We start from the raw sequence: 20,779 nt of genomic DNA, 5'->3' as shown, positions 1-20,779 counted from the left end.
CCTTCATTGATATTATTATTATTATTATACAATTGTATCACAGCGGCCAGTTGTTTTGCCGGATTTGGCATTGGTTACTAGTCGGGCCCCACCCAGGGGCCTAGGACGTTGTAACGTATTTTCGTAATATGTGTGCAGATCCAAGCAGTGCGGCTTTTTGCATTTGACTGATGGTGATTTTGTCAATTTTTAACTGTTTTAAATGTAATTCCAGTGCTTTTGGAATAGCACCCAGTGTGCCAATTACCACTGGAATTACCACTGCTGGTTTGTGCCATAGTCGCTGAATTTCAATTTTTAAGTCCTGGTATTTTGCAATTTTTTTCATGTTCCTTCTCAGCTACCCTGCTATCACCTGGTATTGCGATGTCTATGATTGTGACCTTATTTTTCTCAACCAGTGTGATGTCTGGTGTATTATGCGCCAGTATTTTGTCTGTTTGTATGTGAAAATCCCACAAGATCTTGACCATCTGATTTTTGGTGACTTTTTCAGGCTGATGTTCCCACCAGTTTGTTGCAGTTTTAATATTAAAATTTTTGCACAAATTCCAATGGATCATTTGTGCTACTGAATTGTGCCGCAATTTATAATCAGTCTGCGTGATTTTTTTAGAGCAGCTGAGTATGTAATCAACAGTTTCATCAGCTTCTTTGCAAAGCCTGCATTTGGCATCATCAGAGGATTTTTCGATTTTGGCCTTAATGGCATTTGTGCAGATAGCTTGTTCTTGCGCAGCCAGGATTAGTGACTCTGTTTCTTTCTTTAATGTACCTGTTGTTAACCATAACCAAGTTTCTTCACTGTCCACTTTATCTTTTATTTTTTCCAGAAATTGGCCATGCAGTGCTTTGTTCTGCCAACTCTCCATTCTTGATTTTATCATATCTTTTCTGTATTCTTGTTTCGTCTGTTGGGCCTTCAGTAGATTTTTGTTCTTTACTTCGATTAATAGATGTTCTTGACTTTCTTTTAAATAATCAGCCAGTGCATGTTTTTCTTCTTCAACTGTTTGCTTCACTTGTAATAATCCTCTGCCACCTGATTTTTGGGGCAGGTATAATCTATCAGTATCACCACGTGGATGTAAACTGTAGTGCATTGTCATTAGTTTCCTGGTTTTTCGGTCCAAAATGTCCAAATCAGCTTGTGTCCAGTTAACTATACCAGCTGTGTATCTTATAACTGGTATTGCCCAGGTATTTATGGCCTTGATTGTATTTCCACCAAAATTCAAAATTTTCTTAACTCTGTTGGTATACTCTCGCCTGACAATAGTTTTTACTTCTCCATGCTTGATATTATCCAACTGCAGAATGCCTAAGTATTTGTAGGCTTCATTTTCGTTGCATTTAATTAGTTGGCCATTGGGCATTTCAATTCCCTCACATGCAGTGATTTTGCCTCTTTTTATGGATACAGTGGCGCATTTTTCCATGCCAAACTGCATTGAAATATCGGTGCTGAATACTCAGACTGTATTTGTCAATGATTGGATTTCTATTTCTGACTTTCCATAGAGTTTCAAATCATCCATATATAGTAAATGTGAAATTTTTCAGCTTCTTTGGCTGTTTGGTAGCCTAATTTCATTTTTTTTAAGATTACTGATAGTGGGATCATTGCGATGATGAAGAGAAGAGGTGAAAGTGAATCACCCTGGAAAATTCCTCGCTTGATATTAACCATTCCGTAGATCTCATTCCCTACTGCCAACTCAGTTCTCCATTGTTTCATCGCCTTTTCAGTAAAGGATGTAATATTTTTGCTAATGCCAGTTGTTTCTAAGCATTTTATGATCCAACTATGTGGCAGTGAGTCAAATGCCTTTTTGTAATCAATCCAGACCATATTCAAGTTCGTTTTTCTGTTCTTACAATTTTCTAATATCATTTTATCAATTTGGAGCTGATCTTTTGTGCCCCTGCTCCTTCTTTTGTTGCCTTTTTGCTCTACTGGCAAGATGTTGTTGAAGGTTGTTGGCAAGCATGTTATTAGTCTGTAGTTTTCAGGTGTTGTTCCTTTAGTTGCATCTTTCTGAATCAAGTATGTTTTTCCAGTTGTCAACCATTCATCAATTTGGCCCTTTTGTAAAAATTTCATTCAGTTGCCTGGCCAATATTGCATGTAAACTGGTCAGATATTTGAGCCAGAAACCATGTAATTGGTCCTTTCCAGGTGATGTCCAATTCTTTACCTTTTTTACTTGATTTTTGACCATCTCAGTTGTTATTTCTAATACTTGCATTTGTTTGTTGCCAATGCTTTTCTCAAAGTCATGTATTCACTTTGCTTCCTTATTGTAGTCCTTTGCATTTTCCTGCAATTCTTTCCAGAATTCAACTGTGGCCTGCTTTTCTGGTTTTTCACTTTTGGTGTCACCATTCACATTAAGACTTTGATAAAAACGCCATTGGTCTGATCGAAATTGCTGATTTTGTTTATATTGGATGATTCGTGCCTCATATCTTTCAATTTTTCTAGCTGTTGCTGTTATCCGCTGTTTTACAATCTCTACAACTTCATTGATGTTTCTTGTATCCAATCTATATCTTCTGATTAGCCGATCTATGGTTTTGTTGTTTTTAAGCCGTTGCTCATGCATGTTCTTTAAGTTACTAGCATCTGCCCTTAATTTTTTGACTTTTTTTTCTAATCGGATTTTCCATTTTGGCTTTGATGCTTTTTCTGTTGTGTGATTAGGTACTTTGATTTTAATGCCTAGTTCATTAGTGACTATTACAGCTGTGCTGTACATTAACTGGTTCGTTTCCAAGATGGATTCCGATTCAATTGTTGAAAACACTGTATTAACCATTTTCATGATAGGGGCCAAAATTTTCTTAGGCGCAGTTTTTAGTGATGGTAAACGTTGCCTTTCCTCATTAAGCAGAAAATGCTCCATGATCTTATCCTTCAATTCTTTTTGTTTTTGAGTTAGTTCATCAGTTGGTTCAGTGATAACTGGTTCTAGTGGTGGTGGTGTTATTTCCTCCCCAAGAGCTTCTTCTGGGAGTTCTATTATATTGTCTTTAGTTGTGTCTTGAATATCAGTTATTTCTGCTTGTGATATTGTTTTTTTGGTTTTGCAATTTGCCTGAATTTCCTCAAGTTCAACTTCACTAAACACTTTATTCCGTAATAAATCGCCTTTGATCTGCTAGTCGTTGTTCACTAACATTTGAATCTGGATATTGTTCTTTCCATAATTCATACATTCGCTTTAAATAACTTCTTTTTTCTGGCTCTGAGTTGTAGTAACAGGCCATTATGGCACGATTTTCATCTGCACTATATTTTTGTCGTTTTGTTGGCTGGTCCACTTGTAGCCCACTTGTCGACAAATGTCCAGGGACCCCAACATCCGCCGTGGCCCTTGTTAACCTGCGCGACGACCGATGCGGTATAAACTTTTTATTCGTTTCTTTCACCATATTGTATGGGTTGGCGGGGTATTTTTATGGGGCCAGTTGCCAATCTGACTCCAACCCTACTCCTTTCTCATCTGGGCTTGGGACCGGCAACGGCGGAGTTGTTGTTGTTGTTATTGTTATTATTATTATACAATTGAATCACAGCGGCCAGTTGTTTTGCCGGATTTGGCATTGGTTACTAGTCGGGCCCCACCCAGGGGCCTAGGACGTCGTAACGTATTTTCGTAATATGCGTGCAGATCCAAGCAGTGTGGCTTTTTGCATTTGACAGATGGTGATTTTGTCAATTTTTAACTGTTTCAAATGTAATTCCAGTGCTTTTGGAATAGCACCCAGTGTGCCAATTACCACTGGAATTACCACTGCTGGTTTGTGCCATAGTCGTTCCAAGCAGTTTGGCTTTTTACATTTGACTGATGGTGATTTTGTCAGTTTTTAACTGTTTAAAATGTAATTCCAGTGCTTTTGGAATAGCACCCAGTGTGCCAATTACCACTGGAATTACCACTGCTGGTTTGTGAATTTCAATTTTTAAGTCCTGGTATTTCATGATTTTTTCATATTCCTTCTTGTCGACCCTGCTATCACCTGGTATTGCGATGTCTATGACTGTAACCTTATTTTTCTCAACCAGTGTGATGTTTGGTGTATTATGCGCCAGTATTTTGTCCGTTTGTATACGGAAATCCCACAAGATCTTGACCATCTGATTTTCGGTGACTTTTTCAGGCTTATGTTCCCACCAGTTTGTTGCTGTTTTAATATCAAATGCAAAAAGCCGCACTGCTTGGATCTGCACGCATATTACGAAAATACATTACGACGTCCTAGGTCCCTGGGTGGGGCCCGACTAGTAACCAATGCCAAATCCGGCGAAACAACTGGCCGCTGTGATACAATTGTATAATAATAATCTTATTTAGAAAAAAACACATAAGAAAAATGAAATACCAAACATATTAAAGAAGTAAATGAGCAAAATTGCAAATTAGGAAATATGGATGGATAAGCTAACGGTTTAAAATATCATAAAGACTTCTATTTTAGAATATTATTGATTATTGTAAAATATATCATGTCATCAATATTAAATACAAAAGTTAAATGTCCTTAAGATTTAAACTAAAAATACCTGGTTAGCACAGTATAAATCACTAACTAAAATGATAAACTATGCAAGATGAAACCAATATTCAAAGTCACAATTTTCATGAAATTAAAAATCTAAATTTTATATGTGAAACACCTCAAATATGGAGCCCCATATTATATGTGATGTAAATCCACATATAAAGTTACATATGAAACATAGACTCTGGTTGGAATTGAATCCTGCATCAGAATTACTTTTTAAATATAAAGTTATTTTGGACAATAAGGCATAATTTAGTTACTCAATCTTCCAAATAAGGAATCAAGCAACTTTCAAGTAGGTAGCATTGAAAATCGTTGCAGCTATTACACATACATTGTTAGTTTGGTATATTTCAGAGAAATATCTCAGATTGAATTGAGATCTCAGTTGTCAATATTTGTTCTGTTCTACTCTGAGTCATTTTTCAGAATTGCTGGATTTTATAGGAATGCCACTACAGATGGAATGATAACCTTCCATTACCTTTCCAGCATTTGTTTAAAAAGTCCATTTTAGGAATTGGAAGTGGGTTATATACTGTATGCATTTTATACTGATTTTTTTCTAAATATAATCTTCACAGTCAATTGATATTCTTTTTCCATTGAAATTCCAACTTGCATCTTTATTACAATATTCAAATTTTGATCATATAATATTTAACCCATTTGAATTTAGGTCATATTTCACTAGCACTTTAAAAATTAAACTCAACAGGCATTTGTCATTAATGTTGATTTTCAAATTCAATCAAAATTTCTCAGTATATCCCTTTCTGCAGCTCTTTTGATACTGTTGCTGCATATTTAGACAACTAAATGAAGCTTGGACATTGGAGTACTAGTTCCCTTTCGGATGTGAGCCGCCCTGAGTCCCCCCAGGGAAAAGGGCGGCATACAAATAAACTCCTGAATCCTGAATCCCTTAATGTCTTGTTTTCCAGCTTTTTGAATGGCACTTGTATCTTGATAAATCTCTTCCTGCACCACTGGGCCCTATCGCAGCCTGGCTTTGTAGGGCTGAGACCTCTCTTAGAGAAGACATTTCCATTCAGCAGTCTCATGAGGAAACAGCAGATACGTTACATCGGAAACTTGAACAGCATAAGGTTTGTACATTTTCAGTTAAATGATATTGTTTCTAAATTTTTATGCATATTGGAGCATGAGGATTTGAAAGTATGAATGACTTATGATAAGTACATATAGAGGCCCTGCTGGTCTATGATCATAATAAACATTTGATTGATAAAAAGGCTAAGATCGTGATGGAGAACCTATGGCATGCATTCATGCATCCATGCACGCCTTCCGCCAGCCAGCTGATTTTCCAGTCTCTGCTGCACATGCGCAGAGAAATCAACCATATTTTCCAAGCCATCTGCAATAAAAGGAGAGAAAGAAATGCAGTTATGTAACTTTGCCCTATTATATTTATGAAAAGACTTGCTTCAGAAAGAAACTCTATAGAATTAAGCTGTTGGATCGGGTTTTTCTTTTAACGATTGAATATGTATCTGTTCTATTTAAGCAAATTCATTATTTTTATCTTAAAATTATGCAACTCATTTGTTTAAATATTATGCAACTCACTTGTTTAAAATTTGGACTTGCATTAATTAAATTTAATAGTCTTATTCATTATATACAATTATAACATAGTTTAAATTTATGTATTTATTAAATTTATAAGATATCCCGATTTCTTAGCACTCTGGATAGCTTATAAAATACAAGAAAAAAAACAGAAAAGGATATTCATCATCATTTTAGCCATTGTCTATCCAGGCCTCTTCTGCATGTTTCCAACAATATGCTCCTGAACTTTCTTTTGCCAATTGGGCCCACAATACTTGCTGATGTCATTGATCCATCTTGTTATAGGTCTCATTTGTGGACACTCTTTATAAAGTGGGATCCACAACTATCTATACACCTTTCTGTATTCTTTATTGCATTTTTTTTTTAGTTCAAAAGTTTTATTTCTTTTAAGACAAACATTTCATCATTCCTCAATCAGTAAGACATCGAAGTACAATTTTTTGTATGTCAAAATAATTCTAGTTTACCACCAAATTCTTGTCTAGCCTAATATGTACCCCTCCCTCCCTCCACCCTCTCCCCCAACCCCCCTCCTCCTCCCCCCCCCGACTTCCCAGAACCCGTACACGGTATGGATTTCTAACAAACACAGTCTACAATCTATTGAGAAAAAAAGAAATAAAGAAATTAATAGCATTTTACATTGACCTTAGCTTCTTGCTGAACTAACTTTAAACAATTTAAATCATTTCTGATCTTAAGCATAGGCTAACTGGAATTTCTTGGTCCCGTATTTATTTTGTATATAGTCAATCCATTTTTTCCAGTCTCGTTTATATCTCTCATTTGAGTGATCTTTAAGATATGCCGATATTTTAGCCATCTCGGCTAAGTTTGTAACTTTCAATGTCCATTCTTGAGTTGTAGGCAAGTCTTCCTTCTTCCAGTATTGCGCCACCAACAGTCTTGCTGCCGTTATTAGATGCAGAATCAAGTTAGTCTCTGTAAAGTCAGTACATATACCTAGTAAAAATATTGCATTTTTAAGCCACCCAGAGTGCTAAGAAATTGGGATTCCTATAAAATTAATAAATAAATAAATTTAAGCAGTCTTCTAATTAGTTAAATTAGACCATTAGTCAATCTGATTTGTAACTACTTTTACTACTGAGTTTGTTTTCTTTAATTCTGTACATCTGCTAAATGAGAAGATGACAAGAATATAGATACAAAATACTTAACGTTTATGTTTTATATTAATAAATAATCCAGATTAGTATATTAAAATATAAGTAAAATATCACTTTAATGATGCTGTTGTTATTTTGTTGAAATAATGAAATGCATCATGTTGGCTCTTATATACTCTTGAACGTAGAGGCATCACATCTAGTTCTGTGCTATGATTTTTAAAAGAGAGATCTTGATAAAATGAATGATTATATGTATATATGGAAATGCACAAAGCTTTCCTGTTACTAATAGAAATAGAAATAGAATAACAGAGTTGGAAGGGACCTTGGAGATCTTCTAGTCCAATCCCCTGCTCAGGCAGGTAACCCTACACTACTTCAGACAAATGTTTATCCAATCTCTTCTTAAAAACTTCCAGTGTTGGAGCATTCACAACTTATGCAGGCAAGTTGTTCCACTGATTAATTGTTCTAACTGCCAGGAACTTTTTCCAGAATGGGAGGAGGGAATGGTCACACGTGGGTTTTATCACAGCCTGATTGGTCCAAGGCTGAGAGGAAATCTATAAATACCGGTGCCTGTCCATTGCTAGCCCAGATTCTCTCTCAGCCTGGTCCAAGCTGTAGAGTAGTTGGATAGGTTCTGTTTGTTTTCTCCTTTTGGGTGAGTTCTATTCAATCTGATTCCTATTTGGCTAATTGGGCACTTTAAATTCAAATTCTAAATTGATCTGCTGCGGCCCCAAGGGACAGATCTCTGCCTCGGGCGGCTGGGGGAGAGCCCAGTGGGGCACCAGTCTCCCCCCCGCAGGCCAGGAACCTTTGCCCATCCCCGGGTGCGGGGGTGCGGTTCCATTCAAACTGCTTCATTCAAACTACTTGAAGGGGCTGTTTTTTTGCAGCATTCAAACTGCTTCGTTCAAACTACTTGAAGAGGCTGTGTTTTTGCAGCAGGAAAGTGAAAGTGAAACTTTAAGCCTCGAGGCTCCAGCGTGCAGATCGCTCCGGAGGGGGCCCCTCGCTGCAGGCTTCCTTTGTTTGTGTTGCCGGGGAGACAGAGCAGGGGGGGAGAGCGGCTCTCCCTGCTCAATTTAAAGTGAAGCCGGCTAGAAGCCTGGCTGGGCTGCTGGTGATTATTTCCAGCCCTTTTCTCCCGCGCACGGAGTTCCGGTGGCCATTTTGGAGGCTGCCACGTGCGTGAGGCCTTGCCTTATTGACGGGCCTAGTGCGGCCTAGTGAGAGGCCTTGAGCCTAGGTCTCCCCACAGGCTTCAGGCCCTGGTCTCAGGTGGGACTTTGGAGGCCGATTCCTGCTCCTTTCGTCAGACACGTGAGTGGGGCATGGACGAGGGAGCGGAGATTCCCCAGGGGCAAGGGGCAGGCCCTACTGGGAGTGAGGAGGCCTTGGATCGGGAGGTGGGGAGGGGGGCTCCCCCTCAGAGATCCCTTTCTTCAAGGCGCCCCTCCAGTTCTGTCTCTAGGGATGAGGCAGCTCGCCATAGGGCGCTGGAAAGGACCTTTGCCAGGGCAGAAAGGCAGGCCCAGTCCTCCAAGCCTTTATCTAGGGACAGATCCAGGTCCCCTGTTAGGCCCATTTCAGAAAGGTCTCTACTTAGAGGTTTTAGCCCGGCTTCTTCATGCAGCTCCCCTGGTAGGTCGCAGGCCTTCTCCAGGAGGGGGCGTTCTCCATCCCCCATAGATGATCCTCTGGAGGGCACGTCCAGAGGCCCCTGTTCCCCCCAAAGGTTGGCTCCTCAGGGCCCTGCTTCTACTTATGGGGATGTGGAGGATCTGGATAATCTCCCTGAAGGGATTAAGAGGCTTATTTCGGCAGCCATCACTCGGGGCATTGCCCAGCGGGACAAAGGCTCCCTTTACTCTAGGCATGGGGGGCTGAACAGGGCTCAGTTTCGGGCTTCCTCCCCTTCCATGATCAGTGAGGCTTCCTTCCTGGGTGGGGGGGAGTTACCCCAGGAGATGGGATTCTCAGATGATGAGAATACCACTGTTTCGGAGGAGCCTTCTTCTAAGGTCCTATTTATGCCCGCCTTGTTTAAAGTTCTCTTGGATAAGGCGAGGCACACCACCAAGGTCGGAACTGGGGATCCCTCTGTGCCCCCCCCAAGGGATCCCGACATGGTCATGTTCTCTGCCACGGCCACCAACAAGGAAGAGATCCCTGCCCCTCCCTTGTTCCTAGAGGTTCTGACCGACCAGTGGGCTAAACCTTCCACTTTCTCTTCTCCAGGTAGTACCGACCGTCGGCATTATAACATGGAGCAAACCTTTGCTCAGGCCATTCAGCTCCCGACGGTTGACACCCCTGTGGCCGCATTGGTGTCCTCCTCCCCGGTGGTGTCGGGCGATGCGGCAGATAAGATGAAGCCGGAGGATAAGCGCGCAGAGCTTACGTTGCGGAAGAACTTCAACGCCACAGCGTGGGCCATTAAGGCGGCGGCCTCGGCTTCCTACTTTAATCGTGCCACGGTCATGTGGCTCAAGAAGCTGCAGGCACGCATTCCCATACAGGAGGACCGGATCCATCAGGATCTGGTCAAGATTCTGGCGGCGTGTCAGTTTTCAGCTGACGCGACCTTGGACATGGTCAGGTTTGCTTCTAGCGCCCTGGCCACCTCGGTCACCTCCCGTAGGCTCCTGTGGTTGCGCCATTGGCAAATGGACAACAAAGCGAAATGGGATTTGGCGGCTGCCCCCTTCAAGGGGCCCGATCTCTTCGGGGAGGCTCTTACTCGCATCCTCGTGGAGGATAAGGACAAGAAGAAGGTCCTACCCTCCACGGCTAAGAAGGCCGAGAACAAGTCACGTCCCTTCCGTAGGCAACGGTATAGGGCCCCTAACTTCGGCTATAACCAGCGCTTCTCTTCTTTCTCTTCTGACAGGCATTTCTTGGGGCAGCCCTTCCAGGACAGGAGCCGTTTCCAGGGCCAGGCTCGGCGGCCCTTTCGGGGGGGAGGCGGCCGTCCCTTCCGCAGGGGGAAGTGACTCGAACCCGAGTCATCCCATCGGCGGCCGCCTCGCTCTTTATGCGGACCGGTGGGACGACATCACGTCGGACGCCTGGGTTCGAGCCACGGTTCGTTACGGGCTCAGGTTAGAATTTCTCTCCACTCCTCCAAATCTCTTTCGGTCGTTCCCTCCATCCCGGAGTCGAGAGCGCCGCCGCCTGATGAGTCAGGCGATCGCCCACCTCCTCGAAATCCATGCGGTGGAGGCGGTTCCCGCAGGGGAACGGGGCCGGGGCCATTACTCAAATCTCTTCGTGGTCCCGAAGAGCACGGGGGGTTGGAGAGCAATTCTAGACCTCAAGCGCCTGAACAGGTTTCTGGTCTACAGGCGGTTCAAAATGTCATCGCTCAAGTCCATCCTTCAGGGCATCAGGAAAGGCGATTTCCTGGCCTCCGTGGATCTCACGGAGGCCTATCTTCATATCCCCATCCTGCCCGCTCATCGCCGGTTCTTGAGGTTCTCCCACGGGCCCCACCATTACCAGTACAGGGCTCTTCCCTTCGGCCTGGCCTCGGCCCCGAGGACCTTCACAAAGGTCCTGGCGGCTCTGGCGGCCCATCTGAGATCGGTCCCGGTCCGCCTCCAATGTTATTTAGACGATGTCTTGCTTCAGGCGGGCTCCCTGTCTCAGGCCGTTTCAGATCTTCAGATTACCATTCGAAGCCTCCAGGCCCTGGGGTTCTCGGTAAACTTCGAAAAGAGCCATCTCACTCCCTCCACTCGCATTCTGCATCTGGGGACAGTCATAGATTCCAAGTTGGGGGAGGTGCGTCTGTCTCAGGAGAGGCAGGTCAGCCTTCGTCGGCTGGCAGAGAGCGTTCGCACAAAGCGCTCCGTTTCCATCCTCTCTCTGTCGCAGTTATTGGGCAAGATGGTCTCTTGCATAGGGATTGTCCCGTGGGCCAGACTCCATCTTCGGCCCCTTCAATGGGAGCTTATCCCCTATCAGAGGGGACGAATGAGCAATTCCCTTCGGACTCTCCGCATCTCGACGGGAGTCCGTGCATCCCTGGTGTGGTGGCTCTCCCCGGCCATCCAGCGGGGGTGTCTGTTCTGGGAGCCGAACAGGGTGACCGTCACCACGGACGCGAGTCTGTTCGGGTGGGGGGCCCTGGTGGGCTCTCGGTTGGCTCAGGGCAGATGGACGGCCTCGGACCTCCGTCACAACATCAATTGGCTGGAACTGAAGGCCGCGCGTCTGGCTCTGAGTCACTTTCGCTCCTCGGTGGAAGGGAGCCACGTTCTCCTCCTGACGGACAATGTGGCCACCAAGGCGCACATCAATCGTCAGGGCGGGACCCACTCGAGAGCCCTCTGGCTGGAGGCTCTGCGATTGGGGTCGTGGGCGGAGAAACACTTACAGTCCCTGGTGGCGGAGCACATCTCGGGACTCTCCAACGTCCAGGCGGACTGGCTCAGTCGAGCAACTCTGGACAACGGCGAGTGGCAACTCCACCCGTCGCTGTTCCGGGAGATCTGTTGTCGGTTCGGGTCCCCCCGGGTGGACCTGTTTGCGTCTCCCGAGAACACACAACTCCCGCGTTTCTTCACCCGTTTCCAATCCAGCTCGGCAGAGGGCACGGATGCCCTCAGGAGCCGGTGGCCCCCGGGCCTCCTCTATGCCTTTCCCCCCATTCCACTCATCCCGGGGACCGTCAGGAAGGTGGTGACGGAAAGGGCCCTGGTCATTCTGGTGGCCCCGTTTTGGCCCAGGAGACCCTGGTTTGCGGACCTGGTTCAGCTGTCAGTGACTTCCCCGTGGAGGATTCCGCAGGGGGAGGTGGTCTTACGGCAGGGGGCCCTGATTCACCCAGAGCCTCAGTGGCTTCAGCTGACCGTTTGGCTCTTGAACGGCGGCTTCTAAGGGGGGCTCATCTGTCTTCCGGGGTCATTCGCACCATCGAGGCGGCCCGTCGTCCCTCAACGACCCGCATTTATAACTCCACCTGGGCAGCGTTCGTCCGCTGGTGCTCCCCCAAGGGCATCTCTCCCGTCAGAGCCACCATCCCCAACGTCTTGGATTTCCTTCAGAAGGGCCTGGAGGACGGGCTCTCGCAAAACACCTTGCGTCGCCAAGTGGCGGCTCTGTCCTCGGTCTTGGGGGGGGCGGGATCTTCTTCTCTTTCCCAGTCTCCTCTGGTCAAGCTGTTCCTCAAGGGGGCGGCAAATCTCAGGCCTCCCCCCGTTCATAGATTCCCCACGTGGGATCTTCCGCTTGTCCTCAAGGCATTAACAGGAGCCCCGTTTGAACCTCTCTGCTCGGTGCACTTGCGCTTCTTATCACTGAAGGTGGTCTTCCTGGTGGCCATCACTTCCGCCCGGCGTATATCCGAGCTGGGCGCCCTGTCTTGTAAGGACGACCTCTGTCATTTTCACCAGGACAGAGTGGTCCTTCGCCTTGACCCGGCGTTCGTCCCCAAGGTAAATACCCCCTTTCACAGGGCTCAGGAGATCGTCCTTCCTGACTTCTGCCCGAGTCCGTCCACTGACAGGGAGCGTCTTTGGCATCGTCTGGATGTCCGCCGTGCCTTGCGGATCTACCTCCGGCGGACCAAGGATTTCCGCAAGTCGGAGGCCTTGTTTGTCTCCTTCCTACCTGGAGCTCTGGGTTCGAGGGTGTCCTCGGCTACCATCGGCCGTTGGCTGCGTCAGGCCATCTCGGAGGCCTACGTGGCCTCAGGGCGGCCGGTTCCGTCAGGCGTCACGGCGCACTCTACAAGGAGCGCGGCAACCTCGGCAGCGTGGGCCACGAGGGCCCCGTTTGAAGACATCTGCCGGGCGGCTACCTGGGCCTCTCCAACCTCGTTCATCCGGCATTATCGTCTGGATGCTTTCGCGTCAGCGGACGCGTCTTTCGGTCGTAGGGTCCTACAGGGGGTGGCAGCTGAGGCTCCCCTTGGTTCCTAGAGTTCCTGTTCTCCCTCCCTGGGACTTTAGCTTGGGTATGTCCCATGTGTGACCATTCCCTCCTCCCATTCTGGAAAAAGGACGTTGGTCTTACCTGAACGTCTATTTTCTGATGGGAGGAGGGAATGGTCACAACCCGCCCTGAGTTCTGTCTGTTGGGGCCAAGGGGAGGGCCCGGGGGGTGTTTCCCGGGGTTTGTTGTGTTGTTTCTTGTTTTTCAGTTGTACCGTTCATGTTCGAGAATCTGGGCTAGCAATGGACAGGCACCGGTATTTATAGATTTCCTCTCAGCCTTGGACCAATCAGGCTGTGATAAAACCCACGTGTGACCATTCCCTCCTCCCATCAGAAAATAGACGTTCAGGTAAGACCAACGTCCTTTCTCCTCAGTTCTAAGTTGCTTCTCTCCTTGATTAGTTTCCACCCATTGCTTCTTGTTCTACCCTCAGGTGTTTTGGAAAATAGTTTGACTTCCTCTTCTTTGTGGCAACCACTGAGATTTGGGAACCCTGCTATCATGACTGCCCTAGTCCTTCTTTTCATTAAACTAGACATACCCATTTCCTGCAACCGTTCTTCATATGTTTTAGCCTCCAGTCCTGTAATCATCTTCTTCTCTGCACTCTTTATAGAGTCTCCACATCTTTTTTACATTGTGGCGACCAAAGCTGAATGCAGTATTCCAAGTGTGGCCTTACCAAGGCATTATAATGTGGTATTAACACCATTGTCTTGCTTGAATCCCTCTGTTTATGTAGCCAAGAACTGTGTTGGCTCTTTTTGGCAGCTGCTGCACACTGCTGGCTCATATTTAAATGGTTGTCCACTAGGATTCTAAGATCCTTCTCACAGTTACTACTATTGAGCAAGGTACCACCTATACTGTACCTGTGCATTTCATTTTTCTTGCCTAAATGTAGAACCTTACTTTTTTCACCTTTGAATTTCATTTTATTAGATAGTGCCCAATGTTCAAGTTTGTCAAGATCCTTCTGTATCTTTAGCCTATCTTCTGGAGTGTTGGCTATTCCTGCCAGCTTGATGTCATCTGCAAATTTGATAAGTCCCCCCTTTATCCCCTCATCCAAATCATTGATGAAGATGTTGAAGAGTACTGGGCCTAAAACAGAGCCTTGGGGTACTCCACTGCATACTTCCCTCCATATAGATGCAGTTCCATTGAAGACTACAATAATGGCTAGTATTCTGGTTCTGACTAAATACGTACAACTTATATTTTATGAAGAGGAAAAATTCTGCTTTGCTTAGATGATGCTTCAAAGAAATCTCTATACCACTAAAACTCTCATTGTCATGACCTTTAACTTGGCAAAACAGTGTATCATAGGGCTAGAATTTTTGAACCTAGGTACCTCAAATGGACTAATTAGCAGAATGTGTCCAAAATCCAGGACTCATGTCTCATGAGGTAATGAAATTTGTGAAAGTTGTGGTTGCTTCATTGCTATTGGCTGCTGTTGTGCTGCTCCTTTGGTCATGTAATCATATGGTCTTAATTTTTAAGATTTTTTAAAAAAAATTTAATTCTGTTACAGTGTCCCAGCCAATTCTGCTCTCTCCCTTACCCAGTAGCTATCAGTTACCTGCCTGCTGGAAAGAGAAAGGGAAAGTAGGAGGAAGGAAGACTTTGGAAAAAGTGCAAAGAACTTAAGAGCAGTTAAGATGATTAAAGGCGTGGAGACTAAAATATATGAACGGTTGCAGGATTTGCCTAAAATATATGAATGGTTGCAGGATTTGGGTTTGGCTAGCCTAGAGAAAAGAATGACTGTGGGGGGACATGATAGTAGTATTCCAGTATTTGAGAGGTTGCCACAAAGAGGAGGGGGTCAACTTATTTTCCAAAGAACCAGAGGGGCAGGACAAGAAACAATGGATGGAAACTAATCAGGGAGAGAAGCAACCTGGAATTAAGGAGAAACTTATTAACAGTGAGGATAATTAACCAATGGAACAGCTTGCCTTCAGAAGTCGTGGGTCACGAGTTTTTTAATAAGAGACTGGACAGTCACTTGTCTGAAATGGTATAGGGTCTCCTACTTGAGCATCGGTTGGGCCACTAGAAGACCTCCAAGGTCCCTTCCAGTTCTGTTCAGATGGATGGGAGGAAGGAAGGAACGAAGGAAGGAACGAAGGAAGGAAGTTTAATGGGAAGCAGCAGAAAGTCAAAAGTTGCTCCTGCTTCCAATGCTTTTTTACCTGTCCTTGATCATCTCGTTTCTCTGTTTAAGTAAGGTGATATCTCTGAAATCATGACCCAGTGGAGCACAGGTTTACTATTGCTCAGTAAGAATAAGTATTACAAAAAACAATACTTCAAGTAAAGCTGCTTCCCCAAATAATGTATTCCCCTGCTTCTAGAGAGCTTTACTTTATATCTTTGATCTCTGAAGAAAGAGTGGATGGGCAAATAAAGTGACATATAGTACCCATCTGCAGAGATGAATAGTGTCACTTTTTTTCCCTCAGTGGAGCAAAAACACTGTCTCCGCAAGCAAACACCCGCACTCCACCCCATCCCTTTGAAGTAAATTAGAACCATCCCACAGTTGAATTTGATGTAATAGAAGCTTCTGTGAAGAGAATACAGGAGCAGGAAAGTAATTTTTTAATATATTTTCTCTCTTCTAATCAAGTTTTCTGTGCTGCTCCATGATTTCAGATTTATAAATAGTTGTATTAATTGTTGATACAATTGAATACATTTTTGGAAAGACATAGAATATTGTTGCCTTCTTTTCTGGCTCCTTATGCAAGAGGTTAAAAAAATCAATGAAACTGAAGGAAGGTTGCATAAATAATGCATTGTGTACTGTCTCAAAATATGTACTTGACTAATGAACCATTTGCCCCGAAGTTTGGACAAGTTCACCTCATGCTTTTGTAGATTTTATTACTTTCAGACAAGTCATAGTGCTTTTCACTGTGTGGTAGGATAGTTCTTTTATAACATTATTAACCTGTTTTAAGGCTCATTTAGAATTGCCTGCAATGGCCCATAGCGGTCGTAACATACTTACGCTATGAAAGGATGACTGGGTAAGCATGCATTGCAGATGGTTACAGAGAGGCCAATGCAAACACCTTCCAAATCCCAATTAACCGTTGAGGGGAGGTACACATGCTGTGTGCTGATTGGTGATCTAACGTCCTGTTTTATGCTTTGCTGTTTGAGTGTCCGTCAGCCAGAAAGTTAAAATTCACAGACATGTGAATGCAACAGCTATGTAACTGTGAATGAAGGCACATATGTTCCCTCCCTCACGTACAGTGCCAGAGAAGTCTACTTGACCCTTTATTCAGAACTAGCCGATAACCTGGCATTGCCCGGGTATTTATTTATAGGGGGGAAATGTCCAGACCAAACGTAATTTATAATGTTAGATTTTCCCCCTTACTAGAGGGAGCCCCCTTATGGAGAACTCTGAAGCCATTACCATAGAAACTCCATTGTACTATACAGTAGAATCCATTTTAAGCAGTACAGTATAAGCCATTTTAAGCCACAACAGGCTGCATTGTAACAGAACACACACCCAGGGTTGTAGGGGTATCTTACCCTCACAGTATTTGTTTCCAGAGAGTAAGTCATTTGTGTACCAAGTTTAGTTGAAATTGCTTGAGGCATTCCAGGGTTATGCTGGAACACACACACAGACACACACACGCACACACAAACATGCACACACATATACCTATACATATACATATACATATATGTTGTGACCCCCCTCGTCCCACACCAACACACTCCGAGCCAAAGATTATGGAATTTATTAACAGACAAACAGGTCCTTGGCAGCAAACCGGCACAGACACGCCTGGGCAGCAATCCAGCACAGATAAGCCCAGGCAGCAATCCAGCCTGCCAAGCTCACAATGCTGTTCTCCAACATTAATTCATGCGTTGACTTCTGCAAAAGAGGCGTGTGCACAAGCATTCCTTTTATAGTCTGGAGAGGAGCCTAATTACCAGCAGCTGAGTGCAATTACCTCCTGTAACTGCACAACTGTTCCTTACGCCTATTAGCTCTCCTGTGCCGGGCATCCAGAAACAACTCACTGTTGACGTCAGGATCACACTCCCTTGTCTTCTCCCCACTGGTCCAAGTCTCAGGTGCCTCCTGGTGGCCAACCAGCCTCTCTGCGCCCTGCTCGGAGTCGGAACCCTGTCCAGGGTCCTCCACATCCTCCAGAGCCAACTCATAGGGGCCCTCGCTGTCGGAGTCTGGTGGCAGCTCCAATGGCTCCTGCTGGGCCACAACACACACACACACACACGTAGATTTTTACGGGTGTAGGTATGCTGGTCTTGTTGTATTTGGGTCCTTTCCCATGTAAGATTGAGATTGTCTTGGCAAAGTTTCGGCGAGGTCTAATCTTCAGGCTGGTGTCTTGGGTCCTATATCATATATATATGATAAATGCATAAAGAATGTTCCTAAATTGTAACTAGAGAATTACTTTTTCATTTTTAATTGTATTCAGAGTTGGAACTGGACTGACAGTAGATAGTAGAACAGCGGCCTTTTTAAAAAAATCTCCAGCGTTCACGGTATGGAAGTATATGTCAATTCATATACAATCATAGCAGGTGCAAAACAGAAACTTACCTATTTGTGTCACCTTTTTGCTAGTCTAATTAAATTGCAGCTACTAAAACATTCTTATTAAGAATATTTCTTATCCGATGATTACTAGTAATTTATTTTAATAAATAACTCTCACTAAGTACTGTTGCTTAGATACTACATGGAAAAAAAACCCCTAATATTAGGCTCATTCTGGTTTATATTTTACCAAACGCACGATTTAGAAGATACAGTGATTTCTGAATGGATTACAGGATTCAGGCAGTCCATGTTCCTGAGTTCAGTATGCATTAAAGCTGCAGTGACTCTAAAAGATTTGACTCTAAGGATTTTTAAGAAGGAAATATTACTGTGTGTGCATGCTCTATGTGCATTATGCAATAGCTGGAATAGGGTTCATAACTGATAGGTAAATGGATTGATTGGGGATAGTAAGCTGTACATTTTCCAAATGCTTTAGGCAAATGCCCTGATTGTTTGATCAGAATTACCAGGGAACAGCATAATATCTCAAAAAGCACTTTCGTTCTGAAGAAGCTCAAGCTGCTATAAATGCTTTCCCTTCACCCATAAGTGTGACAGCCTGAACAAACTGTTTCATATATTGAGTCATCAGCGCAGCTTTAAAAATTATACTCCTTAAAACTGCCAGCTGTGAACCTTTTATTTTTCTCTCTCTCTTCAAAAAAAAAATCCAAATTAGGATATGCTTAAAAATGTAGATGGGTACAAAAGGACATTTCAGGAAATCCGCCGAGCTCAGTCTGTCAATGGAGTCCCTATTCCGTTAGAGCAGCTTGATGATATGGCTGAGAGGTAAGTCCGGATTCATTCTTGAATGTTGCCGTGATAAAGTGTTGTTCATTTCTGTTAAAAGGGTTTTTCTGTTAAAAGGTTTTTTTTTAATAGCAGAGGAAACAAGTGTCCCACACTGTAATTATCTTTCCTGGTCACTGACACAATTGAGCAAAAATACTTGAAAGTAAATAAGCTATACATTTTGAAAATGCAATACAGCTGTTTGTTGTTGTTTGCTACCTAACAGAAGGCAAATCATTGTGTAACAACATCATTGGGAAATGTTTATGGGAGCTGAGAGAAGGAAATCACTGCTTAATAAAAAATAGTTTACAATTCTTTTCAGTGTCTTTACTGGAAAAAAAGCTCTATATAATACGTTTTTCATTCTGTGTGAACGTGCTTAGAACTGAACAGTGATTCATACATTTCTTCACTTTATAAACCTACTCAGCTAATTTACTTTTGGTTATTTAAAGAGCTGGCTACAGAATAAGGAAAATTCAACATTTAATGTCTTCCTGTTTTGCAGCTTTGCAGCATGAATTGTAATTTTTTTGTTCATTGCATGTTTCTGTGTTTAACGATGGGGTAATTCATGTCTAGGTTTAATTTTGTTGCCTCTTCATCTGATCTCCATCTGCTGAAAATGGAGTTCTTGGAACTGAAGTACCGCTTGCTGTCACTCTTGGTCCTGGCTGAATCAAAATTAAAATCATGGATTATCAAATATGGAAGAAGAGATTCGGTTGAGCTGCTTCTTCAGAACTATATGGCAAGTTTACCAGGGTTTCGGAATGTGCAATTTTAAGAAAGAAAATATATGAACCAAAAAACACAAACAGCTAACATGATAGTATAGTGTTATTTTTCCCAATTATACTCCTGGATTGATTTTAAACAGGGCAGAACTGTAAGGAAATAGGTGGGCATGAAGCTTCCCACATCGGGATGAGTCAAGGCACACACATATTTTTATCATGCAGGCAAGGCATGCTACATGAAGCACGTTGCAGATAGATCAGATTCCCTAGAACAGAGCTGGTCACTCAGCAACAATATTTAAATATGTGTGGGTCTGTATGTGTGTGTGTGTGTGTTAATTCTGTTCTTATTGCCTTGGAAAAAGGTTCAGTTTAGAGTAACCTAAACCCTTTAAGGAAGGGTTGGTAGGACAAGTAACTTCAGAATTTATCATTATAACATGCTATTAATTCTTTTGGAGATTGGGTCTCAAACTTGATGATAAATACAGATAGTCCTCAACTTACAGCAGTTCATTTAGTGACCATTCAAAGTTACAACAGTACTGAAAAAAGTGACTTATGACTGTTTTTCACACTTACGACCGTTGCAGCATCCCCGTGGTCACATGATCAGAATTCAGATGATTGGCAACTGGTTTGTATTTATGAATGTTGCAGGGTTCCGGAGCCATGTGATCAGCTTTTGTGCCTTCTGACCAGCAAAGTCAACGGGGAATCCAAATTCACTTAACTGTGTTACTAACTTAATAACTGCAAATTAACAACTGTGGCAAGAAAAGGGGCAAACTCACTTTATAATGTTTTACCTAGCACCATGAATTTTGGGTTCAATTGTGGCTGTAACTCGAGGACTACCTGTACTTCTTTTACATACAAAAGGTCTTTCTTCATTCTGCAACATCATCTAATAGAACTGGAAAATGCAACTAAACCTTGACTTATAACTATTCGTTGAGCAACTGTTTGAAGTAATTAAAGTATTTTAAAAAGTGACTTTCAACTGATCCTCACATTTACAATGGTTGCAGTAGCTCTGTGGTCACGTAATCAGAATTCCGATGCTTGGCAACTGGCATGTATTTATGCCTCCAGCATGCCAGCATTATGTGGTTGCCATTTGCATTCTTCCCCAGTCAGCTTCAGAAATGGAAAAAGTCGATGGGGAAAGCTAGATTTGTTTAACAACTCTGTGATTCACTTATTAAATACAATGTTTTGGGTGATAACCATGGCAAACAAGACCATAGAATTGGGCGCAACTCACTTAACAACCATATAAGCGGGGGGGGGGGGGAACGACACAATTACATAGAATAACAGAGTTGGAAGGGGCCTCAGAGTTCTTCTAGTCCAACCCACTGCTC

At 43.6% G+C, this 20,779-nt stretch overlaps 1 protein-coding gene across 1 annotated transcript in view; it reads left to right on the top strand.

The window, feature by feature from the left end:
- SYNE1 (spectrin repeat containing nuclear envelope protein 1) overlaps window positions 1–20,779 on the top strand; it is a 300,005-nt gene that overhangs the window by 12,763 nt on the left and 266,463 nt on the right. Inside the window, 3 exon segments of the mRNA XM_032216017.1 lie at window positions 5,514–5,678; window positions 18,554–18,666; window positions 19,255–19,423. Coding sequence (XP_032071908.1) covers window positions 5,514–5,678; window positions 18,554–18,666; window positions 19,255–19,423 — 447 coding nt within the window.

The sequence above is a fragment of the Thamnophis elegans genome, chromosome 4 (assembly GCF_009769535.1).
Source record: "Thamnophis elegans isolate rThaEle1 chromosome 4, rThaEle1.pri, whole genome shotgun sequence".
NCBI classification, from domain to species: Eukaryota; Metazoa; Chordata; class Lepidosauria; order Squamata; family Colubridae; genus Thamnophis; species Thamnophis elegans.
Note: the sequence above shows the minus strand (reverse complement) of the source record. Positions and strands in the feature narration are given on the sequence as shown.